Source organism: Nicotiana tomentosiformis, chromosome 1, assembly GCF_000390325.3.
Source record: "Nicotiana tomentosiformis chromosome 1, ASM39032v3, whole genome shotgun sequence".
NCBI classification, from domain to species: Eukaryota; Viridiplantae; Streptophyta; class Magnoliopsida; order Solanales; family Solanaceae; genus Nicotiana; species Nicotiana tomentosiformis.
This window is the reverse complement of record NC_090812.1, coordinates 7,259,966-7,279,104: the sequence shown is the minus strand read 5'-3', so window position 1 is coordinate 7,279,104 and position 19,139 is coordinate 7,259,966. Positions and strand designations below refer to the sequence as shown.

The 19,139-nt window shown below is 40.9% G+C and overlaps 2 protein-coding genes across 2 annotated transcripts; both read left to right on the top strand.

The window, feature by feature from the left end:
- Positions 1 to 275: 275 nt before the first annotated feature.
- On the top strand, positions 276 to 3,014 carry LOC104108126 (uncharacterized). Its single transcript, XM_009617112.4, has 2 exons — positions 276 to 1,177; positions 2,773 to 3,014. The coding sequence occupies exons 1-2, from the start codon at positions 391 to 393 to the stop codon at positions 2,889 to 2,891; spliced, it is 906 nt and encodes a 301-aa protein (XP_009615407.1). The 5' UTR covers positions 276 to 390; the 3' UTR covers positions 2,892 to 3,014.
- An 11,835-nt stretch (positions 3,015 to 14,849) lies between these two features.
- On the top strand, positions 14,850 to 15,479 carry LOC138897690 (uncharacterized). The gene has a single exon (XM_070183710.1). It carries the CDS (start codon positions 14,850 to 14,852, stop codon positions 15,477 to 15,479), a length of 630 nt encoding a protein of 209 aa, XP_070039811.1.
- The last annotated feature ends 3,660 nt before the right edge of the window (positions 15,480 to 19,139 follow it).

Here is a 19,139-nt window from a genome sequence, read left to right as displayed (position 1 = left end):
TAATCCAAATAGTCGCTTTCTAATCTCTTATACTAAAAATAGTCATATGTACAATCAATATACAATGACAAAAAAAAAAAAAGGTAAACATTGAATTTGACTATAACGTTTAAAGCGGTAATCCTTTATTCCTTCCCTTAAAGGAGAAAATAGAATTCTTCATTCCTTGATCATCGAATACTTGATTTTTCCAGTGTGGAGCCCATAAAAAGCCAGTGAAACGGCGCGCCAACGGTCAAAAAAGCAACTGTTAATAATAGAGAAAATTGCGGACAGCTGCTTACCATTTGCTTTCAGCAAATCTTCGTAATCTGCGTGTGAAAAAGTTACTCTTGTAGGACATCAATTCTTTTACATCTAAAACCTTCTTTCAAAGTAAAATCCTTAGCAATGGCTAACCAATTAAGATTACCTTTTCTCAGCTTCAACCATCTTACAATATACCTCATTTTGCTACTATCACAATCCCAGCAAATTTTCTCAACATGTCGCAATTTCTGTAACAACATTCCTATAAATTACCCATTTAGCATAGACGATGGTTGTGGCGCGCCACAATATCGCCACATGCTAAATTGCTCAGCCACTGATTTATTCTTCCTAACACCATCAGGAAATTACAAAGTCCAATCCATAGATTATGACAAAAAAACTATGACCATTTTCGATCCGTCGATGTCCACTTGTTCTATCTTACAACCTCACCATGACTTCAAAATGTCAGAAATTCAATCAGCTATAATCCCACCTTCACCTGATACAATTTTCATTCTCATGAATTGCTCTATTGATTCACCAGTTCTTAACCATTACAAGTCAGTCTGTTTTAATTTCTCTGGTCATTCTTGTGACGAACTTTACGGATCGTGCACTTCGTTTAAGTTGTTTCATTTGCTGTCGAATAGTACACCGGCTTGTTGTTTTACGAGTTATGAGACGGTGAAATATATGAGTATGGATATATTGGATTGTACACATTATACGAGTGTGTATAATTCGGATAAATTGGAGGGAGTTGGACCTTTGGATTGGCTTTATGGGATGAAGTTGTCATTTAGTGTTCCGGATACAGGATGTGAACGTTGTGATAAATCTGGTGGAACTTGTGGATTTGATGTGGAGACTGAGATGGCACAATGTATTTGCTCAAGCACTAGTAACTCGACAAGAGATTGTGGTAAGTGAGACATAATTAATCCTTTCTTCTGGTTTTGTCAAATTTAATCACTTTACAATTTAACTAATGTACACACAGTGGGGATCCAAAATTTTTATTTGGGGGTCAAAATATAAATAATTAGATACATCGAAAAGTCAAGTGGAGTCATAGTAAATATACATAAAATAAAAAGAATTATCTAGCAAAATAGTGGAATTTTCAGGCGAGCTCCACCATTGAATGTACACTAACAAGGTAATTTGTTTATTTGCTACGTACATTTTTAAGTAATGAAATTAGAATTACTATATAATTAAAGTTAAATGTAATTGTAGATTATTTTAATTTGATATACACAGAAGTTAAACTCTTTACACTATGACTACTGGTATGAAACTAATTAGGTTACCTTTTTTTTTCTTCTTAATATCCAAACCGTATTTAATTTTATGATAAAGTATTTTTATACGTACTACATTTTGTACTCACTGGGATAGCAGGGGAGATATTTCGGATGATTATTCTCACTAGCTACACTTTAATATGATCTAAAAATGGACTCTCTTCACTTTACTATATTCGGTCAACGTCCTTTTTACATAACACTCTCGGCCGCCCAAGAGGACTGGCTATCTTTCTCTTTATACGCAATATCTTGAAAGGCAAAGAAAAACATCTACCTTGGCAACGTCATTGACTGATAGTTTATCTTCCGAACCGGTTAAATACCTATAACAAAAAAAGGCCAAAGCCCGCTGAAGCACTGGAAAAATGTTGACCACGATTTCTAACGCTTTTCAAAAACCATTTGCTTGCAACGCCTTGAGTGGACAGATAATTACGGCCACTAGATCCTTCATACTCTTACTAAAGTACACTTAAGACTCAACCAATCTTGAAAGTTCCGTGGACAACTGGCATACCTTGAATCTAGCCTGCAATCCTTTCGCACTTCTCTTATCAAATTTCTAGTTAGAGAGAGAGCTAACCGCTGCCAAAATGCAGCAGTTTTTCTTATATACGATAGCACCCCCTGCCCTCCTTGTTCAAGTAGTTCAAGAGTGAAAGGGCGTAGTGAAAGAAGGGAAAGATATCTTTCAAAGATATTCTACCCATAAAGGCAGTTCTCTTATATGGCAATACTAGATTGGCGAGACAAGAGAGAAAGCTTAGAAAGTAGTAAGGTGTCTATGGGGCTTGCCTTACAGGTAGTGACTATACCACTTACATATCGAACAGATCTTACTCTCAATGGAGTCATTTCGATATGACCTAGGAACTTACAGAATACCGAACTTGGATAATCGGTAGAAGAATGATTGGCTAGATCATTTGCTTCACTGCGGAAGAACCCCTTTCTACGCTACGTTCCCAATAAAAAGCCGTCATCCTTCTGTCGCCTGTTAGCCACACCAGACCAAGAAAAGGCAAACTAATCAACCAAGACTCAGTCACGACCTTTGTAACCTCACGGCCACTTTCTTTCCTAGAGCTTGCAGCCATTATCTTCGCTTTTCAGATATGGTGACATTACTTGTATGGGTAACCATCATTTAGAATTCTTCCTCTAGACATTAATAATATGTTTATCTTTCTCTTTTTTTTTTTTGCAGCTGGGGGCAGAGAATCAAACTTTGCCGAGAGTTACAGAGCATCCTCATTTCCACAACTACAACTACTGTACATCTTGGCTCTTGGGGCCATTTCTTACCCTATCGTATTGAGAGGATGAGTTTTTTCTATAAGTTGATCTGTTGATTTTTTTCTTCTTCTCTTTCTGTATTTTATCTTTCTAAACTAGTTGTAGACATTTAAATTTTATTGGATTTAAATCCATAAAATTATTTGGACTGTACTTTAAATTCAAGGTATATTAGTCCAAATAAATATTACGGGCTAATATAGTTAGATTAATTATATTAGTCAAACACATATGTGTTAAATAAATGGGTCCAAATCTACTGGGCTAGCCCATTTGATTGGGCTACAAATGATGAACCCTTTTCATTAGGCCCAATATGTCATCTTCCTAGAAGCCCAGTTTTAGTGCCACGTGTCAAATGACGTGGCACGCCAAGTCAAACGGAAGAGCCAATAGGATCATGCCACGTCTCAAAATGACAAGGCATGCGAAGTCATATTAAAATGCCAATAAAATTGTGCCACGTGTGCAAGTGACATGTTCTGGCCAATCAAATGTGGTCTTGTCACACTTCAATTTGATTGGTCGGAAAGAGTTTGTTTTTATCATAACTCTTCCCTCCCACATCTATAAATAAGGGTTTTTATAATCCAGAAAAGACACCAGAAGTTATAATAAGAAGTAAGAAAGAGCTTGTGGATCAAACGCTGCAAATTCCGTCACAAGTTTAAGTTCAAGTAATCAAGCTCAAAAACTAAGAACAAATCAAGTTCAAGCTCAAGAACGAAGAATAAATCAAGTTCAAACTCAAGAACGAATAACAAATCAAGTTCAAGCTCAAGAACGAATAACAAATCAAGTTCAAGCTCAAGAACGAAGAACAAATCAAGATTCAAGGAGTACGAGTTCAAATCAAAGTTCGTGCTAATTGAATTCAAGATCATCGTTCGTGGCAACAACTACATATTCAAGATCAAGCTCAAAGGCCCTTGGATTTATTTACTATTAGAAAGAAGAATCAGAGGATTCATAGAGATTGTACACTCAAATTATTTGAAATCAAATACTACGATTGTTACAATATTTTCGGTCTTGATTTTATTTTCTCGACAGAATTTATTGTCTACAAGTTTTGGCACGCCCAATGGGACGATATCTACCTCTCATCTCATCTTTTCAATCACCAAAGTTCAAGAACATCGAAATCGCTTTACAGAAAATTAACTCCAAATCAACTTCCAGTGAGGCTGCTAATTCCAAGTTCTATGCTGATGTGAAAAGCATCCTCGATGTTATCTTTGGAAGTTTTGGACCAGTTACAAGGAGCAAAGCAAGCTCTTTAGGACAACAAGCACTCCAAGTGTCGTCCACGTCAACCCCTATTTTCGGATCTTCATCTTCAAAAGGAGCAAGATCCTCTACAAGCACGACCCAAAAAGGGAACGATGTCACCAAAAGGATTGAAAAGGTTCTTGCCCAACTTAGTTTATCGAAGTCTGAGAAACCTTTCATGCATGTTTATGATGATAACTTGAGTGCTGGATCTACTTTAGTCTCCATTAATGCGACCTCCAAGCTTTATCCCAATAATAATTTATTTTATTCTTCATCCTCTAAGGACATGATGCAAGCAATGGTTATTGAAGTTTCTACCGTAGAAGAACAACTCGCAAATTTGACAAAAGCAGTTGAAGGCTTGTCAAAGCGCGTGCAAGATCAAGATACTAAACTTTCCAAGTTAACAAATAAGTTGGATAACATAGTAGAAGGAGAATCCATACAAACACCTTTAAATCTTCAAAAGGTTACAAGAGAAATCAGACTCCTCTGAAAAGCAAGCAACGACAACCAAGGAGATCCAAGTCTCCGCTGAAGATCTAATTCCCGTTGAGAAATTGAAGGACTTCATCATGAAGGCTATCAAAGATAAACCTGAGTCGTCGTCCAAATTATCTCTCACATATGTAAAGCAGTATACGCAAAGAATTGATAACTTGAAGATGCATGCTGGTTATCAACCTCCTAAGTTGCAACAATTTGACAGCAAGGGAAATTCGAAACAATATGTAGTGCACTTTGTTGAAACTTGCAACAATGTTAGAACGTACGGTGATTATCTTGTCAAACAATTTGTTAGATCTCTCAAAGGTAATGCATTCGATTGATATACAGATTTCGAACCTGGATCCATCGATAGTTGGGAGCAGTTAAAGCAGGAGTTTCTTAATCGTTTCTATAGCACAAGACGCATCGTAAGCATGATCAAACTTACAAACGCTCATCAATGAAAGGATGAGCTAGTTATTGACTTCATCAACCGCTGGAAGAGCTTAAGCCTCAACTGCAAAGATCGTCTTAGTGAAACTTCTGGCATCGAAATGCATATTCAAGGCATGCATTGGGGTCCTTGCTATATCTTACAAGGCATAAAGCCCAAAACATTTGAAGAACTAGGGACTCGTGCTCATGATATGGAACTAAATATGGCCATAAGTACCGACTAAGGGCTACCTGTCTTTGAGCCTTACGACGAAGATGAAGAACAAGAAGGCGAGGATGGGGGCAAGTTTTCATTCGAAAATGAAATCGAAGATTCTATGCTTGTCACTATGCTCCTTAACGCATGAGCCTAAACTGCAAGTTATAATGCTCTTCAACGCACGAGCTTAAACTGCAAGTTATAATGCTCCTTAACACATGAGCCTAGACTGCAAGCTATAATGTTCCTCAACGCACGAGCCTAAATCGCACGTTATAATGTTCCTTAACGTATGAGCTTAAACTGCAAGTTATAATGCTCTTTAATGCACGAGCCTAAACTGTATGTTGCAATGCTCCCCAACGCACGAGCCTAAACTACAAGTTATAATGCTCCTCAACGCATGAGTCTAAACTACAAGTTATAATACTTCTTGGCACATGAGCATATATTGTATGTCACGAAGCTCCTTAATTTTGAACTAAATCTTTAAGCCGCAAAGCACTTCAAATTCTAGCAAAGTTTTCAAGTTATAAATCTCTCCAAATTCGAGCAAGTGTTCAAGTAGCAAAGCTCCTCAAATATGAGCAAAGACTCAAGTCAAAAGCTCTTCAAAGTTGAGCAAGGACTTCAAATCACAAAGTTTTTCAAATTCGAGCCAAACTTCAAGACGTAAAGCTCTTCAAATTCGAGCAAAATCTTCAAGTCGTAAAGCTCTTTAAATTAGAGCAAAGTGTTCAAGTTGCAAAACTCTTCAACTTTGAGCTAAATCTTCAAGTCACGAAGCTCTTTAAATTCGAGCAGAACTTCAAGTTGCGAAGCTCTTCAAAATTGAGTTTCAAAAATTGAGCAAGTCTTTAAGTTGCGAAGCATTTCAAATTGTAAGCTAACTCTTCAAATTACAACGCTCCTAGATGCACGAGTCTAAACTGCATGTCATGAAGCTCTTCAAAATTTGAGTAAAGTATTCAAGTTGCAAAGCTCATCAAAATAGGGGATAAACTGCAAGTCACTACATTCCTTAACGCAAGAGCATAAACTGAATGTTACTCCTGGCCCGCAAGAGTATAAACTATGTACGGCCCAACAACAAAAAAATAGGTTGCCTCTTTCGACGACCTATAAAAAAAACTCACCCATTCTGAACTACGGTATGACTTGATCCTCCTCACCGAGGTGCGTAGGCATCTGAGAGTTTCATTCTAAGTTCAGTCGCATGAGTTTAAAAGATATATATTGCCTCAATCATTGTTCGAATGAAGCATGATGGAATATAATCAGCTTGATTGGGACTAAAAACAATCGGGCTTACATGTATTCTGTGAGACCCCAAGTGTTTCTCTCTTCTCTTACGTAATATACGTAACGTGGTGTAGTTATATTAGGTATATATGATTGGGTATAGCACATTGGGAGAATAAGACTGAAAATGTGTGGTAATATCAAGGAACTAAACTAAAGCTTTAAGTCAAAGGAATCCCTTAAACAAAGGTTCATGGTTAAAGAAATGGCTCGGGTAGCACCCCGCGCGTTCGGAAGGTTTAAGTTAACTTGCACCTATGGGATAAGACTAAGAGTGTATAATATGCGAAGAATAATGTGTTATGAGGTATTATACTATCACACTAGTCACATGTTAAGTTTTGGAGTCAAGCAAGTTGCAAAATAAAGGTCGGCAAAAGTTATCGTAAATTTCTCTAATAAATTTTCTAAACTTTGGGTCAAATGTATCAGATCATTTCTTCCAATATATAAAGAGTTATGGGACTCACAACCTACCAAATTGAAGGTCTATGAGTCTAGTTTGCAACCAAAGAAATCTCACATCAAACCGACATTGTAGTAAAAGGTTATGACTGTTTTACCGCGGACTATCCGGGTTCGAGTGCATTATATTTTCATTGTGGGCAGACAGGACATTATATTAGCCGGTGCCTGGGGTTAGGCAGAGGTACACCAGCTCAGCCTTCAGGATTCAAAGCAGCCTCTTTGCCCTCAGTCCGTGCTCCCCGACCAGGTCCACAGTCTACTCAGGCCCGTGGTAGGGGGAGAGGTGGAGGAGACACCTCAGGTTCTAGTGGTGGCCAGAACTGCTTTTATGCACTCACAGGCCGACAAGATTCAGAGGCAACCCCAGATGTTGTCACAGGTATATTGACAATACATTCTCATGCCATTTATGCATTGATGGATCCCGACTCTACATTTTCATATATTACTCCATTTATTGCTGGTAAGCTTGACATGAGATCTGAGTTGTTGCCACAGCCAGTTGAGGTGTCTACGCCAGTTGGCGACTCTATTGTAGCTAATCATGTCTATCGAGATTGTACAGTGTTAATTAATGACCGTCCAACCTCTATTGATTTAATTGAATTGGTTATGCTAGACTTCGATGTCATTATGGGTATGGATTAGTTGGCAGCTTGTTATGCTAATATTGATTGTCGTGCAAAGTTGGTCCGATTTCATTTTCCTGCCGAGCATGTCTTTGAATGGAAAGGTAATGCAGCCACGCCCAAGGGTAAGTTTATTTCATACCTTAGGGCTCGGAAGTTTATTGCTAAAGGTTGTATATACCATCTGGTTCATGTTAGGGATATAGATAAGGAGCCAGCGACTCTTCAGTCGGTTCCTATTGTGAATGAATTCCCGACGGTATTCCCTGACGAGCTTCCAGGAATTCCCCCGAAAGGGAAATCGATTTCGCTATAGATTTGCTTACTGATGCGCAGCCTATATCCATTTCTCCCTACAGAATGGCTCCTGCAGAGCTAAGGGAATTGAAGGAACAACTGAAGGACTTGCTTGATAAAGGCTTTATTAGGCCAAGTACATCCCCATGGGGTGCTCCGGTGCTCTTTGTTCGAAAGAAAGATGGGTCCTTGCGGATGTGCATTGACTACAGGCAACTAAATAAAGTCACTATCAAGAATAAGTATCCTCTTCCACGGATTGATGACTTGTTCGACCAGTTACAAGGTGCCAAATGCTTTTCGAAGATCGACTTGCGATCCGGTTATCATCAGCTACGAGTCAGGGATATTGATATCCCAAAAACAGCATTTAGGACGAGGTATGGCCATTTTGAATTCCTTGTCATGTCTTTCGGGTTTACAAATGCCCCAGCAGCCTTTATGGATCTTATGAACCAGGTATTCAAACCATTCTTGGATGAATTTGTGATTGTGTTTATTGACGACATCCTGATATATTCGCGATCGGAAGCCGAGCATGAGGACCACTTGCGAGCTGTATTGCAGACTCTCCAGGACTACAGGTTATATGCTAAATTCTCTAAATGTAAATTTTGGCTAACTTCTGTAGCTTTTATTGGTCATGTTATTACCGGCGATGGTATCAAGGTTGATGGCCAAAAGATTGAAGCTGTGATGACTTGGCCAAGGCCCTTGAATCCGACAGAGATTCGTAGCTTTTTAGGCTTGGCAGGGTATTACCGAAGGTTTGTGGAGGGATTTTCCCCTATCTCTGCACCATTGACGAAACTGACACATAAGGGAGCTAAGTTTCAGTGGACTGAGGCATGTGAACAAAGTTTTCAGGAACTAAAGAAAAGGCTTACTACGACACCTGTCTTGACTCTTCCGGATGGCACCAAGGGTTATGTTGTATATTGTGATGCCTCGAGAATTGGCCTAGGTTGTGTTCTTATGCAGCATGGTAAGGTTATCGCGTATGCCTCCAGACAGCTGCGAAGACATGAACAGAACTATCCTACGCACGATCTTGAGTTAGCCGCAGTTGTATTTGCCCTAAAGATTTGGCAGCATTATCTATATGGGGTTCATATTGATGTTTTCACCGACCACCAGAGCCTTCAGTATTTATTTAAACAGAGGGAGTTGAACCTACGACAAAGAAGATGGCTAGAATTACTAAAGGACTATGATGTTGATATTTTATATCATCCCGGCAAAGCTAATATTGTTGCTGATGCCCTTATCTATGCCAACTAGCTAGTTTGCAGGTGCGTTTGGTAGATGTAGAGGGTAGACGCATTCTCGTTCAGAATACGGCAAAATCTTCTTTTGTTACTGAAGTGAAAGAGCGACAACACGAGGATCCTGAGCTTATAAAACTGAGGGAAAGTATTCCACAGCAGCGACAACCTTTATTTGAGCTAACTGGAGATGGAGTCCTTAGATACCAGGGCCGCTTATGTGTACCGTCAGTAGGAGAGCTCCGTGCCAAGATTCTTTCGGAGGCCTATTATTCTAGATATGCAGTTCATCCCGGAGCGACAAAGATGTATCGGGACCTTTGACAGATCTATTGGTGGAATGGAATGAAAAAAGATATTGTGGAGATGGTAGCCCAATGTCCCAACTGCCAGCAAGTTAAAGCCGAACATCAGAGGCCTGGAGGCCTAACTCAGTGTATTGAGCTTCCATTATGGAAATGGGACATGATAAATATGGACTTCATCACTGGTTTGCCTCGCACTCCACGGAGGTATGATTCTATTTGGGTAATTATTGATAGGCTTACAAAATCTGCTCATTTCCTGCCAGTCAGGATGACATATTCAGCCGAGGATTATGCCAAGCTTTACATTCGAGAGATTGTTCGCCTTCACGGAGTGCCATTATCTAGTATCTCTGATCGAGGGGCTCAATTTACAGCATATTTTTGGAAATCTTTTCAGAATGGTCTAGGCACGCAGGTAAATCTTAGCACCGCTTTTCATCCGCAAACTGATGGACATGCAGAGCGTACTATTCAGACAGTTGAGGATATGTTACGTGCCTGCGTGCTAGATTTTAAAGGAAGTTGGGATGATCATCTACCTCTTATTGAGTTCGCTTATAATAACAGCTTCCAAGCTAGTATTCAGATGGCTCCTTACGAAGCACTATACGAGCGGAAGTGTAGGTCACCGATCGGTTGGTTCGAGGTCGGGGAAGCAGAGTTGCTAGGTCCTAACTTAGTCCAGCAAGCAATGGAAAAGGTAAAACTTATTAGAGACCGACTGCGTACAGCACAAAGTCAGCAAAAGTCTTATGCAGATGTTCGACGACGAGACTTAGAGTTTGATGTAGAAGATTGGGTTTTCCTGAAAGTATCGCCTATGAAGGGCGTCATGCGATTTGGAAAGAAGGGGAAGCTTAGCCCCAGGTATGTTGGACCGTATAAGATTATTCGGAGGATTGGTAGGGTGGCGTACGAGCTTGATTTGCCTTTAGAATTGGAAGTAGTCCATCCTGTGTTTCATGTATCTATGTTGCGAAAGTGCATTGGAGATCCTTCACGTATTACGCCCATTGAGGATATTCACATTGCTGAAGACTTATCTTATGCATAGGTACCAGCAGTTATTTTAGATCGGTAGGTAAGGAAGCCTCGAACTAAAGAAGTGGCTTCCGTGAAAGTGTTATGGCGAAATAACAACATCGAGGAAATGACCTGGGAAGCTGAGGAGGAAATGAGGAAGAAGTACCCCCACCTATTTACGACTTAAGGTGAGTCGCATTTAAATAATTGCCAATTATTTCTTTACAGCAACTTAATTGGATTTTAAATGACTTGAAAGTGCAATTTAAATTTTTTTATTGCGAGATAGCTATACGAAGCCTAGTAGTTGGAATCTTCAGAATTTGATTTATGCTTTGCAAATGTAACAAATATAGCCTCGCAAATAACGTATTAGCGGACAAGAAATGAAACCAAGGAATTGACTTGACCCATTCGCGGACGAATGTTCTTAAGAGGGGGAGACTGTGAGACCCCGGGTGTTTCTCTCTTCTCTTACGTAATATACGTAACGTGGCGCGGTTATATTAGGTATATATGATTGGGTATAGCACATTGGGAGAATAAGACTGAAAATGTGTGGTAATATCAAGGAACTAAACTAAAGCTTTAAGTCAAAGGAATCCCTTAAACAAAGGTTCATGGTTAAAGAAATGGCTCGGGTAGCACCCCGCGCGTTCGGAAGGTTTAAGTTAACTTGCACCTATGGGATAAGACTAAGAGTGTATAATATGCTAAGAATAATGTATTATGAGGTATTATAATATCACACTGGTCACATGTTAAGTTTTGGAGTCAAGCAAGTTGCGAAATAAAGGTCGGCAAAAGTTATCGTAAATTTCTCTAATATATTTTCTAAACTTTGGGTCAAATGTATCAGATCATTTCTTCCAATATATAAAGAGTTATGGGACTCACAACCTACAAAATTGAAGGTCTACGAGTCTAGTTTGCAACCAAAGAAATCTCACATCAAACCGACATTGGAGTAAAAGATTATGACTGTTTTACCGCGGACTGTCCGGGCTGAAATCGGGTCGCGAACCGGGTCGGGTCAAACAAGTGGTATAAGTCGGAAAATCTGACTTTTAAGACCCCAAAATATTTCATCTTCGTCCCAAAATAGTGAGAAAGCTTAAGAGAGGGTTTCATGGTGTTCTTGAGTGATTAAGGTGCGTTTTTAACGATTTCTATCGTTAAAGTTTGCCCCCGTGTCTAGAAGCGCAATCTCTACGCTTTGCAATCGTTTTCCCCTTCTATTAGTTGTGTTTGGAGCTATTTTTGGAAGATAGAAAATTGTTGTTCTTGCTGGTTCTTCAGGATTTATACTTGGTTTGCCAAGGTAATCATCTTGGGACTCTTTTATGATCGTTTTTATAAAGTTCTACGGGCGTTTCGTCAAATTAGGGTCATATGGCAAATCTGCCGATTTAAACTCATTTATGAACTATTTATAGGTGAGTATAAGCTGCATATATATAGTGGTTTCGAAGCTTAGGACGTAAGGAACAACTTTCGTGAAGGAACTACAGGCATTCAGATGTTCGTTGGAGAGGTATGTTAAGGCTAAGCTTCGTCCTTCCTTTTAGCACGAATTTTGAAAAATTCCTAAGACGCCAAATGTGATATTTTATTATTCTGTTGCTAGAAAGACCTTCTGTGAAAGGCATTGGTATCGTAGCTGAAGTATTTTCATGATGCTATTAGGTTAATATTCCACTCGTTCGGTTAAAAAGGGTATTCAACATCTATATATGCCATTTTGTCGGCTTTCTTAAATATATGTCCATATATATGAATTCTAATTCGTCTTTAGGCTGTGTGACTTAAAAATAAAGGCATTTAGTATTTGCGATCAGTCCTTCTTCCTTGTTAAAGTGTATTTTAAAATCTCTAAAGTGACACGTCGATTTCAAAATTCTCAAATATAATTTTTATGTTTAAACTACTAAAACATTTGATTTTTTTGAAATACTTTCTTTTACTAATTATCAAGAAATCAGGTATAAGGACTAAGTGAAGCACCTTAAGCTTTTTATGAACATATTCAGAGTTAAGTTATCTTTCTAAAAGTCGAGTTAAGTTTTCAAACTTATTAAAAAAGATATGAGATTCCACGAGACATTTGTATGCGATACGAAGGTGATTATGAAATTATGAGAATAAGAGTACCAATGAGCCAAGGTTAGCTAAGTTCTTGTTATGACCTATTATGTGCATTCAAAGTTCATATCATACATGACATATTATGCATGGACTTCGAGCTATAATCGGAAGTAAGGGGCCTATTTGCCCGAAAGACTATATATATTGTACAGATGGCCACAGGTTGGCAATATGATACCGGTTAGCTACCGGGAGAGACCGCCATTGCTAGCATTTGGTTGGGTATGTCATGCATTTACATCAATATATATATATGTATTCACGACATACGATTACACGAGCATACCATGCATATATTATTACTATGAGGTCGGATGTCGGCCATGGAGGCTATCAGAGTTTTAGTGCCAGGTGGTATCTTTATTACCTTTTTACATCAGCTATGTATGATTCTACTTTCTACCTTACATACCAGTACATTTTTATTCGTACTGATGTCCCGTTGCCTGGGGACACTGCATTTTGTTTCGTGCGTGCAGGTCCAGGTAGGGACTCTGATCTACCTCTCCGCTAGGATTTCGGGGTTCAGCTGTGAGTTAGTAAGCTCCACCTCTTCCTGGAGATTTCATAGGATGGTTACTTTTGTTGTACAGTTTGGGTATAGTTGGGGCCTTATCCCGACAGTGCTTATGACACTTTTAGAGGCTATTGTGGACACAATATTCTGGGTTTCTTTTTGCTGCTTTCAGTTTCCAGCCCATAGGCTTGGCATGTATATATAGGTGTATAGGCATGTATGTCTTCAGTCGCGGCCTCGTCAGTCAGCTAGTATTTTATTATTTTGGCTTGTCTACCTATATTTATATGACTTATTGTTATTCATGTCATAACCTTACGGTCCAGACTTAGTATTTCAGATGTTGTGCTGCCCGATCTGTTGGGCCCCCAGTCTAGTTAGCTAGTATGTTTAGTGGCTAACTCGATTGAATACAGTATCGAGTGCCAGTCGTGCCTCCCCTAGTTTGGGGCGTGACAAACTTGGTATCAGAGCATGTCGTATCCCAGGGAGTCCACAAGCCGTGTCTAGTAGAGTCTTGCTTATGGGTGTGTTGTGCGCCACAGTTATAATCAGGAAGCTATGAGGCATTTAGGAATGGTTACATTTCTTTCAATTAATAGATCGTGCTATAGAGCGAAGTTATAAGAACATATGAAATCTAAATCGTGCTTGGTGTTTCCTATCTAACAGGCTACCTACGCTCAGGAGATGGCACAGCGAGAGATAGGTATGGATCCGGGAGAAGGTACCAGTCGTTCCCCACCGGGTCAGAGGGATAGATTTCCCTTAGAGGCTCACAGTGAGTCTCCATTACCCCTACTTTCAGCTTCCCCAGCACTTGTTGGAGCCCAAGGAGATGCAGTACCCCCAGCCTCACCAGTTCCATTGGTACCTGAGGCAGCTAGAGACACAGGACCTCCAGCACCTATTGTTCCCCCATCAGAGACTGGGGAGCAAGGGATGAGGGAGGCTGTTCAGTTGCTGACTAGGATGGTTTCTATTCATGAGCGATAGCTAGAGTCAGGAGTAGATGCCCGGAGAGATCGGATAGGAAGCTCGACGGTACGAGAGTTTCTTCACTTGGCCCCTTCATTATTTACAGGATCCAGTTCCATTGAGGATCCCCAGGACTTTATAGACCATATGTATAGAGTATTGAGAGTGATGCATGCCTCCGTCGCCGAGGCTGTGGAGTTGGCTTCTTTTCGACTACGTGATGTAGCCGTCCTATGGCATGAGGCATGGGAGAGATCTAGAGGACCTGATGCTCCGCCAGCAGAGTGGGAGGACTTCTCTGAGGCTTTTTAGCCCATTATTTGCCACGGGAGGTTCGGGAGGCCCGTCTTGACCAGTTTCTTAGACTAAAGCAGGGGGATATGAGTATGAGGGATTATAGCCATAAGTTTAATTCTTTGGCAAGGTATGCACCGGATATAGTACGTACCATGAGGGTTAGAGTTCATCATTATGTGGATGGTTTGGGGGATCATCTGATTAGAGACTGTAGGGTTGCATCCCTATCGGATGATGTAGATATTTCCCGCATAAGGCTTTCGCTTAGACTACAGAGGACCTTTCCTGTCGGATTCGTGATACTCGCAAGGATAGGGAGCAGAGTAAGAGGGCTCGTACTATGGGGTCTTATAAGGAGCCACGAGTTGATTTTAGGCCCCCACTCCATCGATATCCACCTCGGTCAGCAGGTAGTTTCCCACCACAGATGCAGGGCCAGCGGTTTGATCATTATATTCAGTCAGGACCGGGGCAGAGCTCAGGTCAGTCTGAGGGCCGTCGACAGGAGCGTTCTGCACAGATGAGACAGCTTACTCCTCCATGTACTCAGTGCGGTAAGCTACACACCGGGCAATGTAGACAGGGTTCGAGTGCATGTTTTCATTGTGGGCAGACAGGACATTATATTAGCCGGTACCCGGGGTTAGGAAGAGGTACACCAGCTCAGCCTTCAGGATTCACAGCAGCCTCTTCGCCCTCAGTCCATGCTCCCCGACCAGGTCCACAGTCTACTCAGGCCCGTGGTAGGGGGAGAGGTGGAGGAGACACCTCAGGTTCTAGTGGTGGCCAGAACTGCTTTTATGCACTCACAGGCCGACAAGATTCAGAGGCAACCCCAGATGTTGTCACAGGTATATTGACAATACATTCTCATGCCATTTATGCATTGATGGATCCCGACTCTACATTTTCATATATTACTCCATTTATTGCTGGTAAGCTTGACATGAGATCTGAGTTGTTGCCATAGCCAGTTGAGGTGTCTACGCCAGTTGGCGACTCTATTGTAGCTAATCATGTCTATCGAGATTGTACAGTGTTAATTAATGACCGTCCAACCTCTTTTGATTTAGTTGAATTGGTTTTGCTAGACTTCGATGTCATTATGGGTATGGATTGGTTGGCTGCTTGTTATGCTAATATTGATTGTCATGCAAAGTTGGTCCGATTTCATTTTCCTGGTGAGCCTGTCTTTGAATGGAAAGGTAATGCAGCCACGCCCAAGGGTAAGTTTATTTCATACCTTAGGGCTCGGAAGTTTATTGCTAAAGGTTGTATATACCATCTGGTTCATGTTAGGGATATAGATAAGGAGCCAGCGACTCTTCAGTCGGTTCCTATTGTGAATGAATTCCCGACGGTATTCCCTGACGAGCTTCCAGGAATTCCCCCGAAAGGGAAATCGATTTCGCTATAGATTTGCTTCCTGATGCGTAGCCTATATCCATTCCTCCCTACAAAATGGCTCCTGCAGAGATAAGGGAATTGAAGGAACAACTGAAGGACTTGCTCGATAAAGGCTTTATTAGGCCAAGTACATCCCCATGGGGTGCTCCGGTGCTCTTTGTTCGAAAGAAAGATGGGTCCTTGCGGATGTGCATTGACTACAGGCAACTAAATAAAGTCACTATCAAGAATAAGTATCCTCTTCCACGGATTGATGACTTGTTCGACTAGTTACAAGGTGCCAAATGCTTTTCGAAGATCGACTTGCGATCTGGTTATCATCAGCTACGAGTCAGGGATATTGATATCCAAAAAACAGCATTTAAGACGAGGTTTGGCCATTTTGAATTCCTTGTCATGTCTTTCGGGCTTACAAATGCCCCAGCAGCCTTTATGGATCTTATGAACCGGGTATTCAAACCAGTCTTGGATGAATTTGTGATTGTGTTTATTGATGACATCCTGATATATTCGCGATCGGAAGCCGAGCATGCGGACCACTTGCGAGCTGTATTGCAGACTCTCCAGGACTACAGGTTATATGCTAAATTCTCTAAATGTAAATTTTGGCTAACTTCTGTAGCATTTCTTGGTCATGTTATTACCGGCGATGGTATCAAGGTTGATGGCCAAAAGATTGAAGCTGTGATAACTTGGCCGAGGCCCTTGAATCCGACAGAGGTTCGTAGCTTTTTAGGCTTGGTAGGGTATTACCGAAGGTTTGTGGAGGGATTTTCCTCTATCACTGCACCATTGACGAAGCTGACACATAAGGGAGCTAAGTTTCAGTGGACTGAGGCATGTGAACAAAGTTTTCAGGAACTAAAGAAAAGTCTTACAACGACACCTGTCTTGACTCTTCCGGATGGCACCGAGGGTTATGTTGTATATTGTGATGCCTCGAGAATTGGCCTAGGTTGTGTTCTTATGCAGCATGGTAAGGTTATCGCGTACGCCTCCAGACAGTTGCGAAAACATGAACAGAACTATCCTACGCACGATCTTGAGTTAGCCGCAGTTGTATTTGCCCTAAAGATTTGGCGGCATTATCTATATGGGGTTCATATTGATGTTTTCACCGACCACCAGAGCCTTCAGTATTTATTTAAACAGAGGGAGTTGAACCTACGACAAAGAAGATGGCTAGAATTACTAAAGGACTATGATGTTGATATTTTATATCATCCCGGCAAAGCTAATATTGTTGCTGATGCCCTTAGCTGGAAGTCCATGTGCAGTCTAAGCCATGTTGAAGCTGATAAGGTCAAGATGACCAAATATCTATGCCAGCTAGCTAGTTTACAAGTGCGTTTGGTAGATGCAGAGGGTGGACGCATTCTCGTTCAGAATACGGCAAAATCTTCTTTTGTTACTGAAGTGAAAGAGCGACAACACGAGGATCCTGAGCTTATAAAACTGAGGGAAAGTATTCCACAGCAGCGACAAACTTTATTTGAGCTAACTGGAGATGGAGTCCTTAGATACCAGGGCCGCTTATGTGTACCGTCAGTAGGAGAGCTCCGTGCCAAGATTCTTTCGGAGGCCCATTATTCTAGATATGCAGTTCATCCCGGAGCAACAAAGATGTATCGGGACCTTCGACAGATCTATTGGTGGAATGGAATGAAAAAAGATATCGCGGAGATGGTAGCCCAATGTCCCAACTGCCAGCAAGTTAAAGCCGAACATCAGAGGCCTGGAGGCCTAACTCAGTGTATTGAGCTTCCATTATGGAAATGGGACATGATAAATATGGACTTCATCACTGGTTTGCCTCGCACTCCACGGAGGTATGATTCTATTTGGGTAATTATTGATAGGCTTACAAAATCTGCTCATTTTCTGCCAGTCAGGACGACATATTCAGCCGAGGATTATGCCAAGCTTTACATTCGAGAGATTGTTTGCCTTCACGGAGTGCCATTATCTATTATCTCTGATCGAGGGGCTCAATTTACAGCATATTTTTGGAAATCTTTTCAGAATGGTCTAGGCACGCAGGTAAATCTTAGCACCGCTTTTCATCCGCAAACTGATGGACAGGCAGAGCATACTATTCAGACAGTTGAGGATATGTTACGTGCCTGCGTGCTAGATTTTAAAGGAAGTTGGGATGATCATCTACCTCTTATTGAGTTCTCTTACAATAATAGCTTCCAAGCTAGTATTCAGATGGCTCCTTACGAAGCACTATACGAGCGGAAGTGTAGGTCGCCGATCGGTTGGTTCGAGGTCGGGGAAGCAGAGTTGCTAGGTCCTAACTTAGTCCAGCAAGCAATGGAAAAGGTAAAACTTATTAGAGACCGACTGCGTACAGCACAAAGTCGGCAAAAGTCTTATGCAGATGTTCGACGACGAGACTTAGAGTTTGATGTAGAAGATTGGGTTTTCCTGAAAGTATCACCTATGAAGGGCGTCATGCGATTTGGAAAGAAGGGGAAGCTCAACCCCAGGTATGTTGGACCGTATAAGATTATTCGGAGGATTGGTAGGGTGGCGAACGAGCTTGATTTGCCTTTAGAATTGGAAGCAGTCCATCCTGTGTTTCATGTATCTATGTTGCGGAAGTGCATTGGAGATCCTTCACGTATTACGCCCATTGAGGATATTCACATTGCTGAAGACTTATCTTATGCATAGGTACCAGCAGTTATTTTAGATCGGCAGGTTAGGAAGCTTCGAACTAAAGAAGTGGCTTCCGTGAAAGTGTTATGGCGAAATAACAACATTGAGGAAATGACCTGGGAAGCTGAGGAGGAAATGAGGAAGAAGTACCCCCACCTATTTGCGACTTAAGGTGAGTCGCATTTAAATAATTGCCAATTATTTCTTTACAGCAACTTAATTGGATTTTAAATGACTTGAAAGTGCAATTTAAATTTTTTTTATTGCGAGATAGCTATACGAATCCTAGTAGTTGGAATCTTCAGAATTTGATTTATGCTTTGCAAATGTAACAAATATAGCCTCACAAATAACGTATTAGCGGACAAGAAATGAAACCAAGGAATTGACTTGACCCATTCGCGGACGAATGTTCTTAAGGGGGGGAGACTGTGAGACCCCGGGTGTTTCTCTCTTCTCTTACGTAATATATGTAACGTGGCGTGGTTATATTAGGTATATATGATTGGGTATATCACATTGGGAGAATAAGACTGAAAATGTGTGGTAATATCAAGGA

Bases quoted from the DNA above. Each gene is read 5' to 3' on its own strand.
- LOC104108126 (XM_009617112.4), top strand. From the start codon at position 391: ATGGCTAACCAATTAAGATTACCTTTTCTCAGCTTCAACCATCTTACA. The intron at 1,178-2,772 runs GTAAGTGAGACA...TTTTTTTTGCAG, and splicing joins TAACTCGACAAGAGATTGTG to CTGGGGGCAGAGAATCAAAC.
- LOC138897690 (XM_070183710.1), top strand. From the start codon at position 14,850: ATGGGGTCTTATAAGGAGCCACGAGTTGATTTTAGGCCCCCACTCCAT.